This window comes from Ctenopharyngodon idella, chromosome 7, assembly GCF_019924925.1.
Source record: "Ctenopharyngodon idella isolate HZGC_01 chromosome 7, HZGC01, whole genome shotgun sequence".
NCBI lineage: Eukaryota > Metazoa > Chordata > Actinopteri > Cypriniformes > Xenocyprididae > Ctenopharyngodon > Ctenopharyngodon idella.
The window spans coordinates 23,506,398-23,524,188 of NC_067226.1; the positions used below are offsets into that span (position 1 = coordinate 23,506,398).

A 17,791-nucleotide genomic window follows, 5' to 3' on the forward strand; every position below is an offset into this window, starting at 1 on the left:
TTGGCCTTCCATCAGCTCCCACGTAACAATGTTAACAAGTTTTGAAAAAAGAAATATACATTTAAAACTTTTTTGCGTTTTGTCCACTCATTTACACAACAATGGCGTTTTGGAGGCCTGAAAACGCAAACTTTTCAAAACGGGTTTCAAAGTGCAAGTTTTTGAAAACTAAACCGTTATCATCTCCGTGTAAACTACAAAAACGCGAATCTGTGAAAAAGGTGACGGCATGCACATGCGCATTACGTGTTTAGGATAGGCAAGCGTGTTTGGCACGAGTGTTCTGTAAAAGAATGCACACTGTAAAAAAGAATTGTTGGTTTAAATTAAAAAAAGTAAGTTACCTGGTTGCCTTAAAATTTTGAGTTCATTGAAATTACAAATTTGAGTTACTACAATGAAGGCGATTGGTTTAATCAACATAAACTAAAAAAATTATGTTATCTGAACCACATTAATTATTGAAGTTGATTTGACAAAAGAAAAAATGTTGTGTTAACAAATCATGGAAATAAATTTTTACAGTGTATGTGCGCAGGCTTTCTTTACAAAGTGACATTGCTAACTACTGGCCTGGTGTGCATAATACAACGTTTTTAGTCATTTTCACAGATCCATGTGAACGGCGATCTTTTTGATAACGTTTGTCATCTGTACAAAGAAAAAACTTTCCCATTTTTAGTACATCGTTGTTGTGTAAACGTTCCCTTAAACATTAGAGAATGACGCTAGAATACATGAACTGATGTATACCTTGAATGCAAAGTCACTTTGGATAAAATTGCAAGCCAAATTTGACAACTTAAAACCTTCACAGAAAGTTTTCGTATGTGATGCTGAATGAAATAACTGATAAAGTGATGTTGCACATACAACCGATTTTGCAAGTTCCTACTTTAGATTTTAAAGGGGACCTATTATGCGAAATTCACTTTTATAAGGTGTTTGAACATCGAACATTGTTTGAACATTGTGCCTGTAAGTGTGAGAACCACCAGCCTATAATGGTAAAAATCCACTAACTCATTTTTTATAATTCCCATAAATCAAAAGCAGTCTCTTCAAGCACTGATTCAGATTCCCCCCTACAATGACGTCATTGTAGGGAGAAACCCCGCCCACAGCCAGTGATGATCTGCTCCATTAGCATAGACGCAGCCCTGAGTGAGAAGCACAGTCTGCCATTTCTGTATCCTCGCTGTAGCAGCTGGAGTTGTACAATATCTGCAACCAAAAATGCATTAAAAGTATTGTGTTTTGGGATGTACCAATGCACATAAGAGTCTCCATAGACTCCCGCCATCTGAGTCACTGAGGACACTGGTTAAATTTAATTTTCAAAGGAAATGTCCTGAAGAAAATTGCTAGAGACTTATATGTTTGCGTCAGACTGCTTACCAATGGAGGATCTTTTCAATGCTGGATTTTCAAAAGGTTGATTCTGAAAGATGGGTCAATACCAACGCTTTGTGTGCAAACTTTAGATCCAGACAAAGTATCACAGGTCATATGTTGTGAGTCTTTCCAAATTGGTTTTCTGAAAGAGCTTGTTGGCAATGTTGCTAAAGCTACCATTGTCTCTGCCTGTTTTCACTGATGATGCCCTAATGTGCTATCAGAATTATCGTAAATAGGAGTTTTCTAGTAAAAATTGTACATAAACTTACCTTGAAGTCGCCCACTTGAACGAGATGAGCTCGTAATCCCGACTTCAGAAGTGGGAAGTATGACATTTTTGATAGCACGTGAAGGCAGGCAGACCACTATATCGTTATTTTTATCGCACCATGATCACCGTCTGCGTAATTCATAAACACACATTTATTATGCACAATACAGACAGATAAGGTAACTCACCGTTACTGAATTTCTGACATTTTCATTGCAAGAGATTTTGTTGTTGCCGGAACTGTGCCGAATTTCGACTCCCTGCCAAATTATTACCCCCCTTATTAAAGTCACTACCTGACTGCCTAATTCTAACCCCTCCCCCACATCTAGTCCTAAACCTACCAATACTAGGGGGGTAATAATTTGGTGGGGGTCAGAATTTGGCACAACACCGGTATGCTGAAGCATGAGCTCTTGAAGCTCCACCCTCTTCCTGAAAGGAGGTCGGGAGCACCAGCTCATTTACATTTAAAGGGACACACAAAAACAGCACATTTTTGCTCAAAGTGGCAATTTATAAAAAATTATCTGTAGGGTATTTAGAACTAAAACTTCACACACACACTCTGGGGACATCAGAGACTTATTTTACATCTTGTAAAAAGGGGCATAACAGGTCCCCATTAATGTTTCTGTTAAGCTATTAATTAAAATCACGATGTTCCAGTAATATAGTAATACCCCATCTCTAAAACGACCTGCATGTTAAATACTCTGATTTTTTGTAGCAGATGCTTTTCTTCAAAGTGATTTGCAAGTGAGGAATAATACAACAAAAACTATTAATCAAAAGGAAATAATAACATTAACCATGCTGCGATACAAAATTGGCCAGAAGGGAACAAGCTAGTGCAGAGATCCAACTATGAACAGACATTAAGGTTTCAGTTTCACAAAGGAGTACAGAAAAAAATGATAACTGTGACTCAAGTGCTTGAGGAAAAGTTGTGTATAAAAATGTTTCTTAATGACTGTGAGAACTGAGTTTGGAACATTGTTCCTCTAGTGCAAAGCAATCCAGGGCTGCTTTTCACAAAAGCATCGTAAGCATAAACAAATCGTAGAAACCACTGAAACCAATAGTCTCTACGATCTACGTAGGCTCACAATGCTTTTGGGAAACGCACCCCACGTGCGTTTGGGAAACGCACCCCAGATCATTTACCATCACAACAGAATTAGAACTAATTTGGCCCCCACAAGCCTTCAATTTCTGTTTAATTACACTACATCAAGGGAAGGAGGGGAAAGAGATCACTGTCATTTATATTAGTTCCATTAGGATCACGCTAGTAACACATCATGCCAAGAATGACAAAAACAGAGAGATACCCCTCCCCTTAGTGACCCTGGAAGATCAAATCTCACATCTGTCCCCTGCTTAACCTTGAGGGGGATGAATCAAGTTGGTGGTTGAGTGAAGCAATGTCCGGCAATAACAATGTTACCAAAGCAACGACTGGATGATTGACAGACAGGATGTGAGTGTCCCATTCCAGGAAATCCCCTCGTGCCTGATGTGTAATCCTCTTTATGAAACAGGACAGACTGCTGAGGTATCAGCGAGACTGTGTGTGTGTGTCCAATATGTGGGAAAATATGAGGCTGCAACTTCATCTTTCTCAGAAGTGTCTGAAGCTCTTCAGCATTGGCTTAACATCTTTCATTCATCAATCCATCTACCACAACCGAAGTGCCCTTCAGCCACCGCTATGCTTACGACCTACACAGCCTTAAATTATTAAACACTAGACAGCATATATAGCCAAGTATAATAGCAAATAAATTAATTTGTGTTTAATTTGTATTGCAACATAATGATCATGGTGTAGTTGATCTCACAACAATCAAACTCAAACATACACCTCTTGACATACATGTTAGATAACAGAAGTGTGAGTCAACTGAAAGTGTATATCTCAGAGGATATGAAATGTCAAAAAAATGTACCAAGTACAGTTATAATTTATAATATTTGAAGGAAAGTTGAATTGAATGTCTTAATAGTATATCTCCATTTTGTTTTAAAACAGCAGCATTCAAGCTGGCATGGACTCCACAAGTTAGTGCAAATCCTGAAAATCCATGTTATCCCAGCCTTATTCCAGAGTTAACATGGTAAATCATGAACCACATCTGATTAATGACCAGAAATTGTGCAGAATCTTAAATATTTCTTACGCATTTTAAATCATAACTTATCTTTCTTTTAGTCTTTTAAAATGCTAAATTTATTTCCAAGCTTATGCCCCATACTTTCAACACTTTTTGGACTCCACTGTGTATTTCATACATTTCTATCTATGTTCATATGAATAATATGTTGGGAGAGATATAGCAGTTATAGGGTCTTCTGATCTACAGCTCCCGAGTGAGAATTGGTACAGAATGGATAGTTGTGGATCATGCTAAAACTTTGTAGTCAAACAGCGTCCTCTGTTGCACAAACATTGTATTGCACATAGAGAGGCCACTTAATCTAAAGAGTTCAAGACTAAAGGCCTGTTCACACAAAGAAAAATAACTATATTATATATATATATATAATTTTCTGTTTATTTTAAGTACATGCTGCAATTTTGTCCTTTGAAGCTTTAAAGGGATAGTTCACCCAAAAATGAAAATTCTGTCATCATTTACTCACCCTCAGGTTATTCCAAACTTGTATACATTTTTTTGTTATGTTGAACACAAAGGAAGATGTTTTAAAGAATGTGGGAAACTGAACAGTTCTGGGGCACCACTGACTTCCATAGTATTTTTTTTTTTCCTACTATGGAAGTCAATGGTGCCCCAAAGCGGCCTGGTTACAAACTTTATTCAAAATATCTTCCTTTGTGTTCAACAGAACAAATAAATTTTTACAGGTTTGGAACAACTTGAGGATGAGTAAATGATGACAGAATTGTCATTTTTGGGTGAACTATCCCTTTAAATGCTTGAACTCTTTAAAGCAGGATGGATTCTGATTGGCTGTCAATGTTTTTATCGTTCATCAGCTGGAAAAAAATAATTCTTAAAATGATTCCAACGACATCGTTCTGTGAATTTGTCGTTATAGTTGTAGTCGGGACTCTGCTGTTCTTTTACATTTAGAACGATTTTAGAACTATATCTTTATCGCTATAGTTATCATTCTTGGTGTAAACGGGCCTTATTTGTAGGATTATTCTGCCTTTTTTATTCTAAATCTTATTTAAGTTTCCAGTAATACAGATTTGTCCATCTACATTTGTCTTATGAAGTTTCGTTCTGGTGTTTGTCTCTGATTGTTCCAGATGTTTATTAAATGCGAGTTCATCGTTCTTCTTTGTCAAGCATCTTGTGTTGGATTATCACATCAAGCCAGCACGTGACAACTGTCACAAAGGCACATAAAAACTGATTTGTTACTACAAAAATCATACATTATATAATGTAGAAATACATTTAACCACCTGACTGTCTCTGGAATTGGTCTTTTGATACAAGTTATTACTTGTACTCCAAAGTTTGAGATGAGCAACATGCATAGATATCAAATATAAATAGTACAAATCTTCATGTAGATGTAATGTTTTATTTCATGCTATGACCAGCATCATCACATAGAATAGCACAAAACGAAATGAGGGCAGCCCCCCCAACAAGAAAAAGAAAAAGAAAAAGAAAAAGACAAAGAAAAAGCCTTCTGAGGCACAATAGAGAAATGATATGAAATGTATAAATATTTGGTACCATTTAAATATGCATCGTTCTGTTTCCATTCAGGGAATTTAAGTAGATGACTAGATTAATTCAAGAGGTAAAATATGTTGTTTACATTCATTGCTCGAGGGCAAAAAAACCCAAAAACTTTTGTACACAACAGCATGACCCGAGGGACTATGCTATCAAACAAAGAAACACTGGGACCAAGTCATTAAAAAGCTGGGAAGGAAAATGAATGTGCTTTGGCTTCCTTCAGATATTCACCTGAAATGGGTCCGGAACATTTCATCATGCCCTGAGGCAAGAACATTATTTTTTTTTCCCCCAATGAAATTACTGTATAAAACACTCTTGGTAATTATCACAGGCATAGTAGGCCTTAATATCTCATTCATAGAGATGATTTTGAAATCTTGCATAGTACCACTGTTCATTTGAGATCAGGCATTGTGCTAAACAATGGTCATAATATAAGCAGAAATACACTGAAAATAGCATTATAAATACTGATTCAAGCATTTCACAATATTTAAACCCACTAAATAGGCCTTTTAAGGTATACAGTGTCAAACCCTGACAATACACAACACATATACATCCGCTTTCCTTCATGCCGCATGACATTTAATCTAAACAAACAGTCCTTTAAACTCTCTTTGGTGTCTTTTCCTTGGCATACAGCAGACATTTGTAAAGTAGCCTACCTGAACCAAGTGCAACACTACACAAACTCTTTTCAGTAGCATGTCTCACATATTGGAATGAGAAATCCTATTCCTCGCCATATTGCCGTCATTCAAAAGCAACACTGTTACTGATTGCTCTGTATATGCGCAGCAGCCATGTCAGCAGCGCACATGAATAGTCTGCCAACTCCCACAGGGCGCTAATGCGATTTATGCTGAATACACATGTAGCATTGTTTTTTAATCCTTGAGCATAGTCAAAGAGGTAGAGATGGATAAAGAACAGCCAGAGATGGAGGCCGATGAAGAGGGGAGGATTTAGGAAGGAGACAGAAAGCGACAATGAGTGAGGGAGAGCAGATGTCTGCGGTCCCGGGAGTCCCATTGGTTCAGCCTAATCTATCCAGTGGACGTCATGTTTGACTTTCTCCATCCATCTCTAACTCCCACAGCTACCAATGCAAATCTGCAAAAGCGAGATACTGTAGGACTCTTTCGCAAAAAACAAAACACTTAGATGCACTCCTCTGTCTCTTTATACGTTCCTTCTATCCTTTCTCTGAACCTCTGTTGCCCACTCTACTCTCTCTATTATTACAGTTCAAACAGTGTCAGCAAACCATTATCAACACAAAACCTTTTCGAAAACATCTAACTTTCAAAGACCATTTTATTCAAACATATGTAATAATGACTGACAAAGAAAAGCCCTTACACTACAACACACACTGTTTATGTGTAGATTAGAATCCAATCAGGAACCAAGAGGATACACAATCAGCATCAGTGTCGTTAGTACAACCTATCAATATATATCATCTAAAACAGTCTCTGAACCTTGAAATACCATCATCGGCATCTAACTTAAAAATCTAAAAAGTAAACAAAATATCTTCGCACAGTATTTTTTTTTCTCTCAAAAAGATTGTTTCTATGGGCTGTACAACAGCTTCTTATACATAAAGGACAAGGCCTGGATTTGTGAGTTACTCCTTGTCTTTTTCTCTCTTTCTGTTGTTTTAGACTGTAGAACAGCTCAAAACTCAAGAGTTAAAAGAAAGAAATAAAAAGTACCTGAGAAAGGGAGCAAGCAGGGTAACTGACAGACTAAAGAAAGAGAAGTTTGTGATCAATAATCACAAACTTCTCCACACACACAAAACATTACGTTCGGTTTCATCATAATGTACCTTGGCCTAGTTGGTTTTCCAGTTCTACTGCCCTCATACAGCAGAAAATAGTAGTAGTTTCTAATCTCAGTAGTACAGAGTAGTGGGTAAAGAAAGAAAAAAAAAAAAGAAAAAAAAACTCAAAACTCAATAGAATATTATAATTGGATCGAGTCTACTTGATGTGCAGTCCGTCAATGGGGATTTCCTCAGGATGCGATTGAATTTTGATTTGATCTGAGTCACATAACTAAAATATATCCTTCCCCCTGTTACTTTTGTTCTCCCTGACATTTGTGACACCTGTGAAACCCTCATTGGAGCATTAAGCAGGTGCTTTGATTGTAGTCAGCCTTGTTGAGCGAGACAGGGAAAAAACCTCTGTGGAGATCATTTTACAATTTGGTTTAATACAGTGACATGACTATGTCCTCTATAAGTTCAGTCATAAAGGGTTTCTGTACACTAGGCAGTGTGTAAACCAGCTCAGTCCACTCAGTAAAACTTGTCGTCAATGCGGAAATGAGGGCGTGTAACGTCATCTGGGTTGAGGAAGACTGAAATAGATTTGCCAGGGTTTTCTGTCACCAGCTGTTGTAGTCGCTGTGCTAGCCGGTCATCCTGTGGCGATCCTGCACCATATCCGTGGCTAGGAGATGATATCCCATGCCCATTGCTCCCAGCTCCCGCGGCCTCTCGTTTGAGCTGGCATGCCTGTTGTGCTTGCTCCAAAGCTGCTCTTAAGTGCTCTGCAGGATCAGAACGTAAATGTGCAAGTTTCCGCGCAACTAACAGGGCAGCACTGTCCGTGAGGTGCTCTAGCATGTTGCACTGGGGGAGAAAGTAATTGGGACAATTTTTGCCCAGAACGCAGTGAGCCAAGTCATCAAGAAGACCAAGGAAGAGCCGTGCAGGCGTCTCATGATCTGGACAGCTAAGGAAGCTGGTAGGCAAGCGATCGCATGCCCAAAACATCAAGGTACGTAGGTGGTAGAGGCTAAGGCCAGTGCGAGGGCGAGCTAACAGCCTTGACAGTACAGCTTTAGCCGCTTGAAAGGCTTGTGCCATTGGGTAGGGCACGCATTTCTTTAGCTGAACCTCACTGCGGGAGAAGGCAAGTCTCCACTCGCGGTCAGGTCTGGTTGAGGGGCTGGCAGCAGGTGAATAACATGGAAGCAAGTAGAACCCACTGATGGCCTCCTCCTCCGTTATTTTACCATCCCAGAAATGGTTGGTCGTAAGCCAGCCCTGTGCGACGGCTGGCCAGCCACGAAACGACACCACTGGAAGCAAGTCGTAGAGAATACGGCTAGTTCCTGCAGTGAGAATCAGTGTTGTTAGAGGACCATTCCGCTCCACACGATCTGGAACCGGAATCCCTCTTTGAGGATTCCGCCGCAAGTCTTCCACCGCTGTCCCAACTACACTCCAGAACCAATCGGCAACCAACAACGGAGAGAAGTAGCACCCATCTAATGACTGAGGATGCTGCAGGGATGGGATTGAGCCTTGTACTGCACCAGTTTCTTCCTCCTCATCTTCCACCTCTTTATTCTCTGTATTTATCTCATCTTGACAGCAGATACTCCAACGTGTCAGCATCGCAGGATCGCAGAGGCGCAGGCTCAGCCATGAATGGCATGGCGGGGAATGCCTCATGTCCAGTGTCACAGGCTGATTGCGGTCATGCAGTTTAAGAGCAGGCACCAGTAGAGTGAAGTCCAAATCAAAGTCAACACCTTTGGCATAGTCACCTAGGTACTCTGGGTTAAGGTCAAGAACACCTTCCCTGGCCCCACCTGATAGCAGCAGGTATTCATTGGCAACCGGTAGTCGCTTGTCTACCTTCTGCACCAGGCCTGTGAAGAGGAAGAAGATTCATGACAAAAATAATATAATATAATATCACCAGTCTTCAAAGAGACAGGGGGGTGGGTAGAGAGGAGTGAGAGGAGAGGGCAACGTTATCACAGGTCTAAACAATTTAAGCTCAAAATGCTGAAAGCAAGTGTAAAACTGAAGAAAGAGAGATGGCTGAAACATTACCAAGAGGAAAAGGTCAGAGGAATATAATTGGAAGAAGAAGTGTTACGATCAGGCAAGAGCTAGGACACGTGTTAATATTGGAAAAGCTTTTCCAGACGTTAGAGAGCGGGAAGGCCTGAAAACAGACAGAGGTTTCTTTGTTTCTGCTTTATGTGTGAATAACATTGGTTTTGATGTTCAAGATATGCTGTTGAATGTGTTGTTGTTGAATCACAGGTTATTCCTCCATACGTGCGCGAGCTGTCTGATGCACCAGCTGTTAGTGGTTAGTCAAACATGTAGATATCAAACATATTTATTGTGTCTTTTTGCAAGACATTCTGTTACAGCTGAATATCATGAACAGAAATCTTCAGCCTAAAGAACAACTAGCTAATAAACTAGACTAACTAATATAAATTAGTTAAGTTCAGAAATTGAAATCAAATGTAAAATAACACTGCATAGTTTTCTTTTTTGAAATAAAATATAGATTAATTTTTATTAAAGTTACAATAGTTATTCAGTCAAGATCAGTGAGTGATTTTCTTTTTTTCTTTGATTAACAGTAATGACACAGACGGCAGCAGGTTTATTAGCCTGCTGTCACTTTAAGACCTAATGAACGGATCCAATATATTGTTAAACATGCATTTTCTTTCTCAACTGTTTACATTCAAATAAGACATAACCCGCTGTATTTACAAAGATATTTTGACAGTTGTGTGTGTATTTGTCCGTTAAAGTACAAGACGATACGAAAGAGAACTCAATTCAGTATTCGTGTACTATATTAGGCGGCTTTTTGTGCGGGCGCTCTGGATGTGCCCACCACAGAAAACAGCGCACACATGCCGAATTGAGTTGTCTTTTGCATTTAACCACATTAAAATGCACACACAGGAATCAATAAGTGGAATTTAATTTTAATTTTATAATAAGTATCCAATTCCTGACCTCTTTTTTTGCTATTTTGGGGGCGGAGAAATGAAGGGAGGGATGTGTTTGTTTGGGTGTCGATTTCAAATATCTACAGTGTTCCTCAGAAATCGAAATTTAAATAATGTAAGAATATAGGGCTTTAGAACAGATGTGTGAGATCCCTTCTGCAGAAACCCTCGTCAACTGCTTTTACTGGATGAGCCACTGTCATAGTACAAGAGTGATCTTTCTTGCAATATTAAAGTGGATTATCCAGTAAAAGCAGTTGGCAATGTCATAAATCATATAAACCAGAAACATGCCTCTAAGACTACAATCTCGAAATACAACTAAAAAAATTGCAGTATTATTTAAATAATTGGTTTCTGAAGTGAGTGAGGGATAAAAGCAGATAAAGGGAGGGAAACCGAGGAAGATGATGCTTTTCCTAAGATGACAGAAATCTCCCTAAACCTCTTCTCAGTCTAAGTCAGATAATTTCTGCTCATTCAGAGTGAAAGATATAACTTGATAGTCTTCCTCAACTCTGTTTTGCAATTCAAGCCGTTGCTCTCATTTTCAAATGTGGCTCAGCTCCTTAAATTCTTTAAAATGAACATTTAATCTCCAGTGGAATCTTTTTAATGAAAACGGGCATCTTGCTTTTTAATATTTTATGAAGGTAGAAATTGGTCAACACACATTTCTTTAGAAATATTTATCACACACTCAATTCATTTAAATTCAATCCACAAATTATAAAGATGCTTTGAGAGGAGGACAATTACTGAATACTGTAAGTATAGCTGCCATATGTATGTGTTACTTAATAGCGCTTTGATGACTCATAATCTAAAGACGTTTCTTCACTAGGGAAATAAGGAAAAGAATTGGTGCCTTGCTAGGGGTGTTAAAATCATGTTGTCCAACACAAGTAGCAATAGCTTTACTAATTACCAATTTGTTCATGCAAATTAATTCATTCATTCATTATGTTTATCAGTCCCTACAGGCTGAAGCCATCAGCACCAGGTGCATTTCACTCATCACTCCCTCATCCATTCACCATTATTGACCACTTTAAAACAAAAACAGAATAATAATGCCTTCAATACAAAACATCACTCTCCATGACAGATGCCAACGGGAAGCTGGTCAGCATATGCACTTACAAGTCATATATCAGAGCCCAACATGCACTGCTTTCAAAGAATGAGTTACACTTAATGTAGGCCTATTGGAGTTTGGGCTCTGTCACCTCTGCAGGACTTTAACTGTATTCTGTGATGTTTCCATGTTAAATAATTGTAACATTGTGGGTTTAAATACCAAGAGGCATGTTTTCAAGCACAGTTATAATGATGCTACATAATCTGTCTGTTCAAGCAATACATAATAGACAGTGTCCGATTAATGTGTATATATGCTGGATGAAGCAGAGCTATAGTTATGTCTAGGTCTGTTAGTCTGACTAAGGCTGGGTAAAAATATCAACTTCAATATCAATTTTAATCAATTTTCATTTTGATGAGCTGATATTGATTCTTAAAATCCAAGAATTGATCTTTTAGTCTATGCTTTTTTCAGATGATGAATGAATGGAACATTGTAGTGCCTCCCATTCAATAAATTGCAATAAGCTTTGTGCTTTGTTATTTTTGATTTAAAACAAAATCTCTTTTGTTAAGATTTTAAATTCTGTCCATTTTATTATTAAATTCAAACAATAAATTAATTCGCTTTTTAATGTGGCGTGACAGATCTCTGTAGCGCCTCAGTTTAAGTGGCATGTGAACCGATCATCTCTTCCACTTTACTACTAGTTACAGCACAAAATAAATATGAATGAACATCTGAAGGTATGTTGAAAGATACAGTACAACTTACTGAAATGAATCATTTGTCATGTAATTGCTCGACAATATGTCATGTAAAAGACGACAATAAAACAGCTCGTAAACAATGTCACATCATGTTACTTTTACCTCAGAAAAGCATTCAATGACCATAAACTCGACAGTCAGCTAAAAAATAACTTGAGAGGAGCATTTTAATAAATATATGCACTATATTACTTATTCATTTTTTTTTTTACTGGTGGAAACAAGCTTTCATATTAAAGGGATAGATCACTCAAAAATTAATATTCTATCATTTACTCACCCTCATGTCTTTCCAAAACTGCATACATTTCTTCTGCAAAAGAAAATATTTTGAACAATGCTGGGGTCCAAAAAACACTGGACCCCTTGTCTTATGGCCAAACGAAAAAAAGTAATACATGTTTGGAATGACATGATGATGAGTAAACGATATAGTCCATTTATCAGATTGTTATTTTATCTGATTAAGGAATATAAAAAAAAATAATAATAAGGCAGCAAAAGCCGATATAACTACACAAAAAGAACAATATGCGTCTTCGCAATTTAAAATTGTTTACGGTGTTTGTTTCAGGGACCCTGTGACCTTCACACCAGGACATCGAAGCAGAGTGTTTTTTGTTTTTCTACAATAACAATGATCCCTTTTGCCCTTTACATTTTTAACACCATTTCGGTTTAATTAGCTCCTCTGGGAGAAATATGTTTGCAGGATTGTAGTGAGTCTAGAGGCTGGCATGCAGATGGTATGTTAATGTTCACAGGTCATGGAGGTGTGGAAACAGAAATCATGATAATTAAATTGCTCAATGCCAATTTAAATCAAGGCACTTGCTTTACATTAATCTATTCTTTTCTGGTCTTCTGAAGTAACTTAACATTAAACATGGACAAGTAAGGGACATCAAAAGTGGATCATCAGTTTTCCAATCATACATAACGAGGCAGAGCATTCCAAATGAATGCTAAGGAGGCACCCTACCTAGCATAAAAATAAAAAGCTGTCTACCCATCACTCTCAGTAGGTGTGTGATGGATGTTGCTTTGAAAATGTCTGCATATTTTAGAGAATGAGCGATGGAAACAGCTAACAGGAAAAAATAAGTAGGAAGCTTTTGACTGAACATCAAGGGGTTAAAGACGAGAGAAAAAAGGGAGATACAACAAATTAAAGCAACAGGAGGCAGGCAAAAAGAAACAAACATTGCACTGGCAGGACAGCAGAAAAAAAATCTATCCATCCACATCAGTAAACAAAGGTCCACAAGTAAACGACAAACAAACCAAGTACTGAATGATTCACAGGTAACAATGCAACATGTGAAACAAAAACAGAAGAGAGCTACAGGCTAAAAGGTTTCCTACTGCGGAGAGAACAGGCTATGGCTATAAAAAAAATAAAATAAAAAAAAACAGCAGGCAAGGGAAAAAAAAAAATATATAGAACGAGAGAGAAAAAGAGAAACTGTCACCAAATCCAGCATTTGACAGGATTATGTGAAGCAGCTCCAGTGATGATTTCAGAGAACAATACAGTTCTGCAAATCTGTCTCACCCTCAGTTATGTCATACAAAAATGGATGACATTTAGTTTGTGTGTGTACATGGTGACGGGAGAGCAAGGGATTAGAAAAGGTTGTTGGGAGAGATCTGGTGTGAACTACTGAGGAAAAAAAACAAAAAACAAGGAGAACTAGAGACACCTGCTGGACAAACAGCTTCACTTGGGTCAAGCTTGATTCAGAGACCTGGATAAAAAAAGCTTATCAGTCCAGTATAAATATCCCTTAAAAAACTGCCCATAAATGGAATAAATGGCAGTTTTTACATTTGTGTATATATATATGTATGTATATGTGTGTGTGTGTGTGTGTGTGTGTGTGTGTGTGTGTGTGTGTGTGTGTGTGTGAGTGACCCTGGACCACAAAATTCAAAATGACCCTATGACTGGTTTTGTGGACCAGGGTCACATGTTTATACAGGGCTTGACATTAACACCCACCAACCCGCCAAATGCGGGTAGATTTCAGCTGTGGCGGGTAAGACAGCCACTCCCACTAGCCATTTTGGCGGGATGAATATAATTTCAGCCTACAGCCAAATGAAAGGTAGCCAAGCTCGTCGTATATTAAAAAATTACAATTCAATCACAATTCTTCATCGGTTAACTTGCTGTTAGTGAAGGTGGGATAGGCGGAATCACTCTGAATGACACAACAGAAGCGCTCTCTCGTGCACGCAATCAGATCTCCTTGCGCCTGAATAGTCAAATACACGCACACACAGATGTCAAAATGCCCATTGCGTGGAGTACGCTACCACGTGAATACAGCTGGTTATGGCTTAAGTGGACGTAAACAAGTGGGTAAAAACTGGATATGTGTCAGTATATATCGTCCATGCATTCAGCAGCCCAATTAAATACTTGTCTGTCATTACTGTTAATCAAAAAACAAAAGATGTTAAATATATACATGTTATATAAACCTACTGTATCTGAAAAAAGATTTTTTTAAATTTACTATTTGTAATTTGCTTCTTTGTTCTTTTTATATAGCCTAACAAAAATAACATAAAATTTCTCATATTATGCTTATATTGCCCACCTGTACATACCAGCTGATATACAATGTAGTCTTGATTTGCAAAATTGACTGGCAAAATTGTGGCCAGTGAAAATGCTGAGTGGCTAGTAACTTTGGAAAACCCCTAGCCAGTGGCTGGTGAGCAAAAAAGTTAATGTCAAGCCCTGTGTGTGTGTGTGTGTGTGTGTGTGTGTGTATATATATATATACATATACTACACAAGGTTCATGAAAACACACATTAAAAAATCTAATTTTTTTTTAATATTATGTGTATATTTATATATGTGTGTTCACTATTACATTCTCACCCAGCATATTAAAGATGAAGTCTTTGGCCGTGTGCACCTCGAGCGCGGTCTGGTCACCGAACTCTTCCTGCTCCAGCTGCACGAGCTCCTGCACCTGCGCTGACAGCTGCTCCAGCGTCGTGCCCGAGCGGAAGTCCACCTCGGACACCCGCTTCACCGTCGCCGGTGCACGCGGGGCCACGGCACTCATGAGCGTCTCCATTGGGCATTACCTGAGAGAAACCATAACAATATTACCAAACTGCCCCAAAACCATCACACTTATCAATACGAATATCTCATTAAATGTATTCATTTTAATTATTATTAAATTATGTATTACTTAAACAATTATCGACATTAAGCAATAAACACTAAACCGCTGATAACGAAAAAAAAAAAAAAAAAAAAAAAACAGTATTTACACTTAAGTCCTATTCAGTACCAATAACTACCCAACTCAAGCTATTTATTATTTTTTAATAACACCTAAATAGTTAAACGCAGATTAGTTATTCATAGCGACTGTAGTGGAATGTAGGTCAGTGGGCAGATTAATCAGCTAATTAGCCAGCTAATGTCTCTCTAGCGAAACAACTGAACCACAACTTTACAGTTTATTATAATAAACATGGCGAGACCTCTGAAATATATCATCTAAACAAGAATTCCCCATGACATGTGCTGTATGAGGGGGAATAAATATGTTTCATGTGATAAACGAGCATGTGTCCACTGAGATGCGTATAAATCAAGCAGCCCAAATGAGCCGACTAGCAGGTGTGGAGCGAGCTAACGTGCTAACCCAGGACCACAAAACCACCTCAAGATTCAGCGATGGCATTTGTTCTTTATAATTTACACACACCCTGTTTTCCGCTGCTTCGGTGCTCTCTGCCTTAGACCCCGGGTTGTTTGTTGTGATTTCTTGTGTGAAACAGGATTTCAGCTCCCGTCATTTCCAACAGGTCCCTCTGCGCGCACCTTCCCACTGGCAACACTATTCCCGGAAACCATGGACCTCCTCCGAGAATCTTGGGATTAGTAGTACTTTAAAAGGGACACAAATCTATCCATGATTTTTAGGTGCAATTATACAGGATAGTAAACCTTTTGCACTGATTTATGTCTCACATCAATAATTAGCCTAATGAATTTGTTAAATAGTTAAATTTTATATCTCATCTATATTATACAGTATATATTTTTATTTTAATGCTAGGATCAGCGTTAAGTGGAATCCCACTCCTAAATGAATTATAAGGATAGAATGTGAGCAATAAAATAATTTATACCAATAATTATATTATGATACCCAATGAAAGGCCAAAACAAAAAATACTATCTGGAAAATGCTTTGTATTTAATTGAGTGTATCCTTTACTACCCACTATAAGCCTACAGTATCTTGTTTGTTTTGCTGATCTGGTCTGCAACCCCCCCCAAAAAAGTTTGAGAACCGCAACTCTGCCCTTTAGAGCGAGGGAACAATTTTAAAAGGCAGACACCGTGGACTCGAGTCAAATGCTCCCCTGACAGCTTTTAAACTCCTCCTCTCCTCGGCTCTAAGACTTTTTTTTTCTAGGAGGTGAAGAGTGATCAAAAGATTTTCAAAAACCCTCGCCAGCTCTCCCCGTCCCATTCCGACCCCCTCTACTGTGGTGTCACCTTGAAATACCTCCCCTTTGAAGCAGCATCTGAGAGGCTGACAGCGCAGATAATTGATGCCGTGGAAGAAACGGCGGAGGCCAAAGACAGCGAGGTGCTTTTAATTCTTCACTTCTTCAGCTTCGTTCTCTCTGCAGAGTCTGCAGCATCCCCAGCAGCTCTACACCTTCTAATTAACAACTGAACCCTGTAATCTAATGCACATATAATTATATATTCATTTATAATACAAATCTCATCTGTATTCAGTTCCTTAATCAAGCTTTTGTACTGACACAATCCACTTGCCTTTTACACAAAACAGCAGTGGCTATGTTTATAGCACAAAAAAGGTGGAGAATGAGATTTTAACATTGAAAAATGTAGTGACAGCTTTTGAAAGCAGCATATCAGAAAGAATGATGATCTTTTAATGGGGATGCAGAGGTTGAAAGGAGACTGACATGTTGAAGTGAAATTGTATTAACACTCTTCTGTGGGATGTGCAGGTATGATTGACGCCTAGAAAAGGGAGCAGGAAAAAGAGAGAGTTTGGGTAATCATATCAGTGTGTGTGGGCATTTCATTCAAAGCCGAAAAATCCTAACCTCCCACACCTTCAGACGACGCCTCTTTCGACAACCGAGGTCACGCTAAATCAGACTGGGAATTGAATTGGCACTGCCCACACAAGCGAGGGTAAGTGCAAAATGTCAGTTGGTGTTCAGGGGAGGAAGTGAAGCCACATGAATACCGAAAGAGAGAGACTTCAACTCCCATGGGTCGCAATTAACAACACCTACCTCACTGCTACTGACCGCTTCTTACCGAACTGTAGTGAAACCAAGTTAAAAGTTGCTTGCCCCTTAGATGCTGGTTCAAACACAGAAAGATCATTCAAGCGCGATGAGAATTTAACGACCGAATGACCACAGGGCCACTGCAATGTATTGGTTGCTTTAAACATCGATTTTTACTGGCTGCATCTATCCAGACAGAGCCAGGGAGGAGACACTTAACACGGCCTCGTGAAGCAGAGCGCAATATATATACGCTTTTATGGATTTTAACAAGGAGACTTCTGTAATGAGCGACTGGTGGAATTCCCAGAGCTATTGAAATGTCAGGCAGGAGGAAGAGGAAACAACGAAAAAACTTTTCAAAACAGGCTTCAATTTAGAGCCGTAGAGAGAGGCTAATTATACATGCATATAGCTGAAAATG

At 38.6% G+C, this 17,791-nt stretch overlaps 1 protein-coding gene across 1 annotated transcript; it reads right to left on the reverse strand.

The window, feature by feature from the left end:
* Positions 1-5,216: 5,216 nt before the first annotated feature.
* tmem102 (transmembrane protein 102) lies at positions 5,217-16,229 on the reverse strand. The gene is made up of 3 exons (XM_051898676.1): positions 15,789-16,229; positions 14,942-15,153; positions 5,217-9,075 (listed from the first exon to the last, which is right to left on the reverse strand). The coding sequence occupies exons 2-3, from the start codon at positions 15,141-15,143 to the stop codon at positions 7,712-7,714; spliced, it is 1,566 nt and encodes a 521-aa protein (XP_051754636.1). The 5' UTR covers positions 15,144-15,153; positions 15,789-16,229; the 3' UTR covers positions 5,217-7,711.
* Between the last annotated feature and the right edge of the window lie 1,562 nt (positions 16,230-17,791).

Excerpts from the sequence above, each read along its gene's own strand:
- tmem102 (XM_051898676.1), bottom strand. The coding sequence starts at position 15,143 with ATGGAGACGCTCATGAGTGCCGTGGCCCCGCGTGCACCGGCGACGGTG. Across the intron at positions 9,076-14,941 it reads CTTCATCTTTAATATGCTGG|GCCTGGTGCAGAAGGTAGAC; the intron begins GTGAGAATGTAA and ends TCCTCTTCACAG.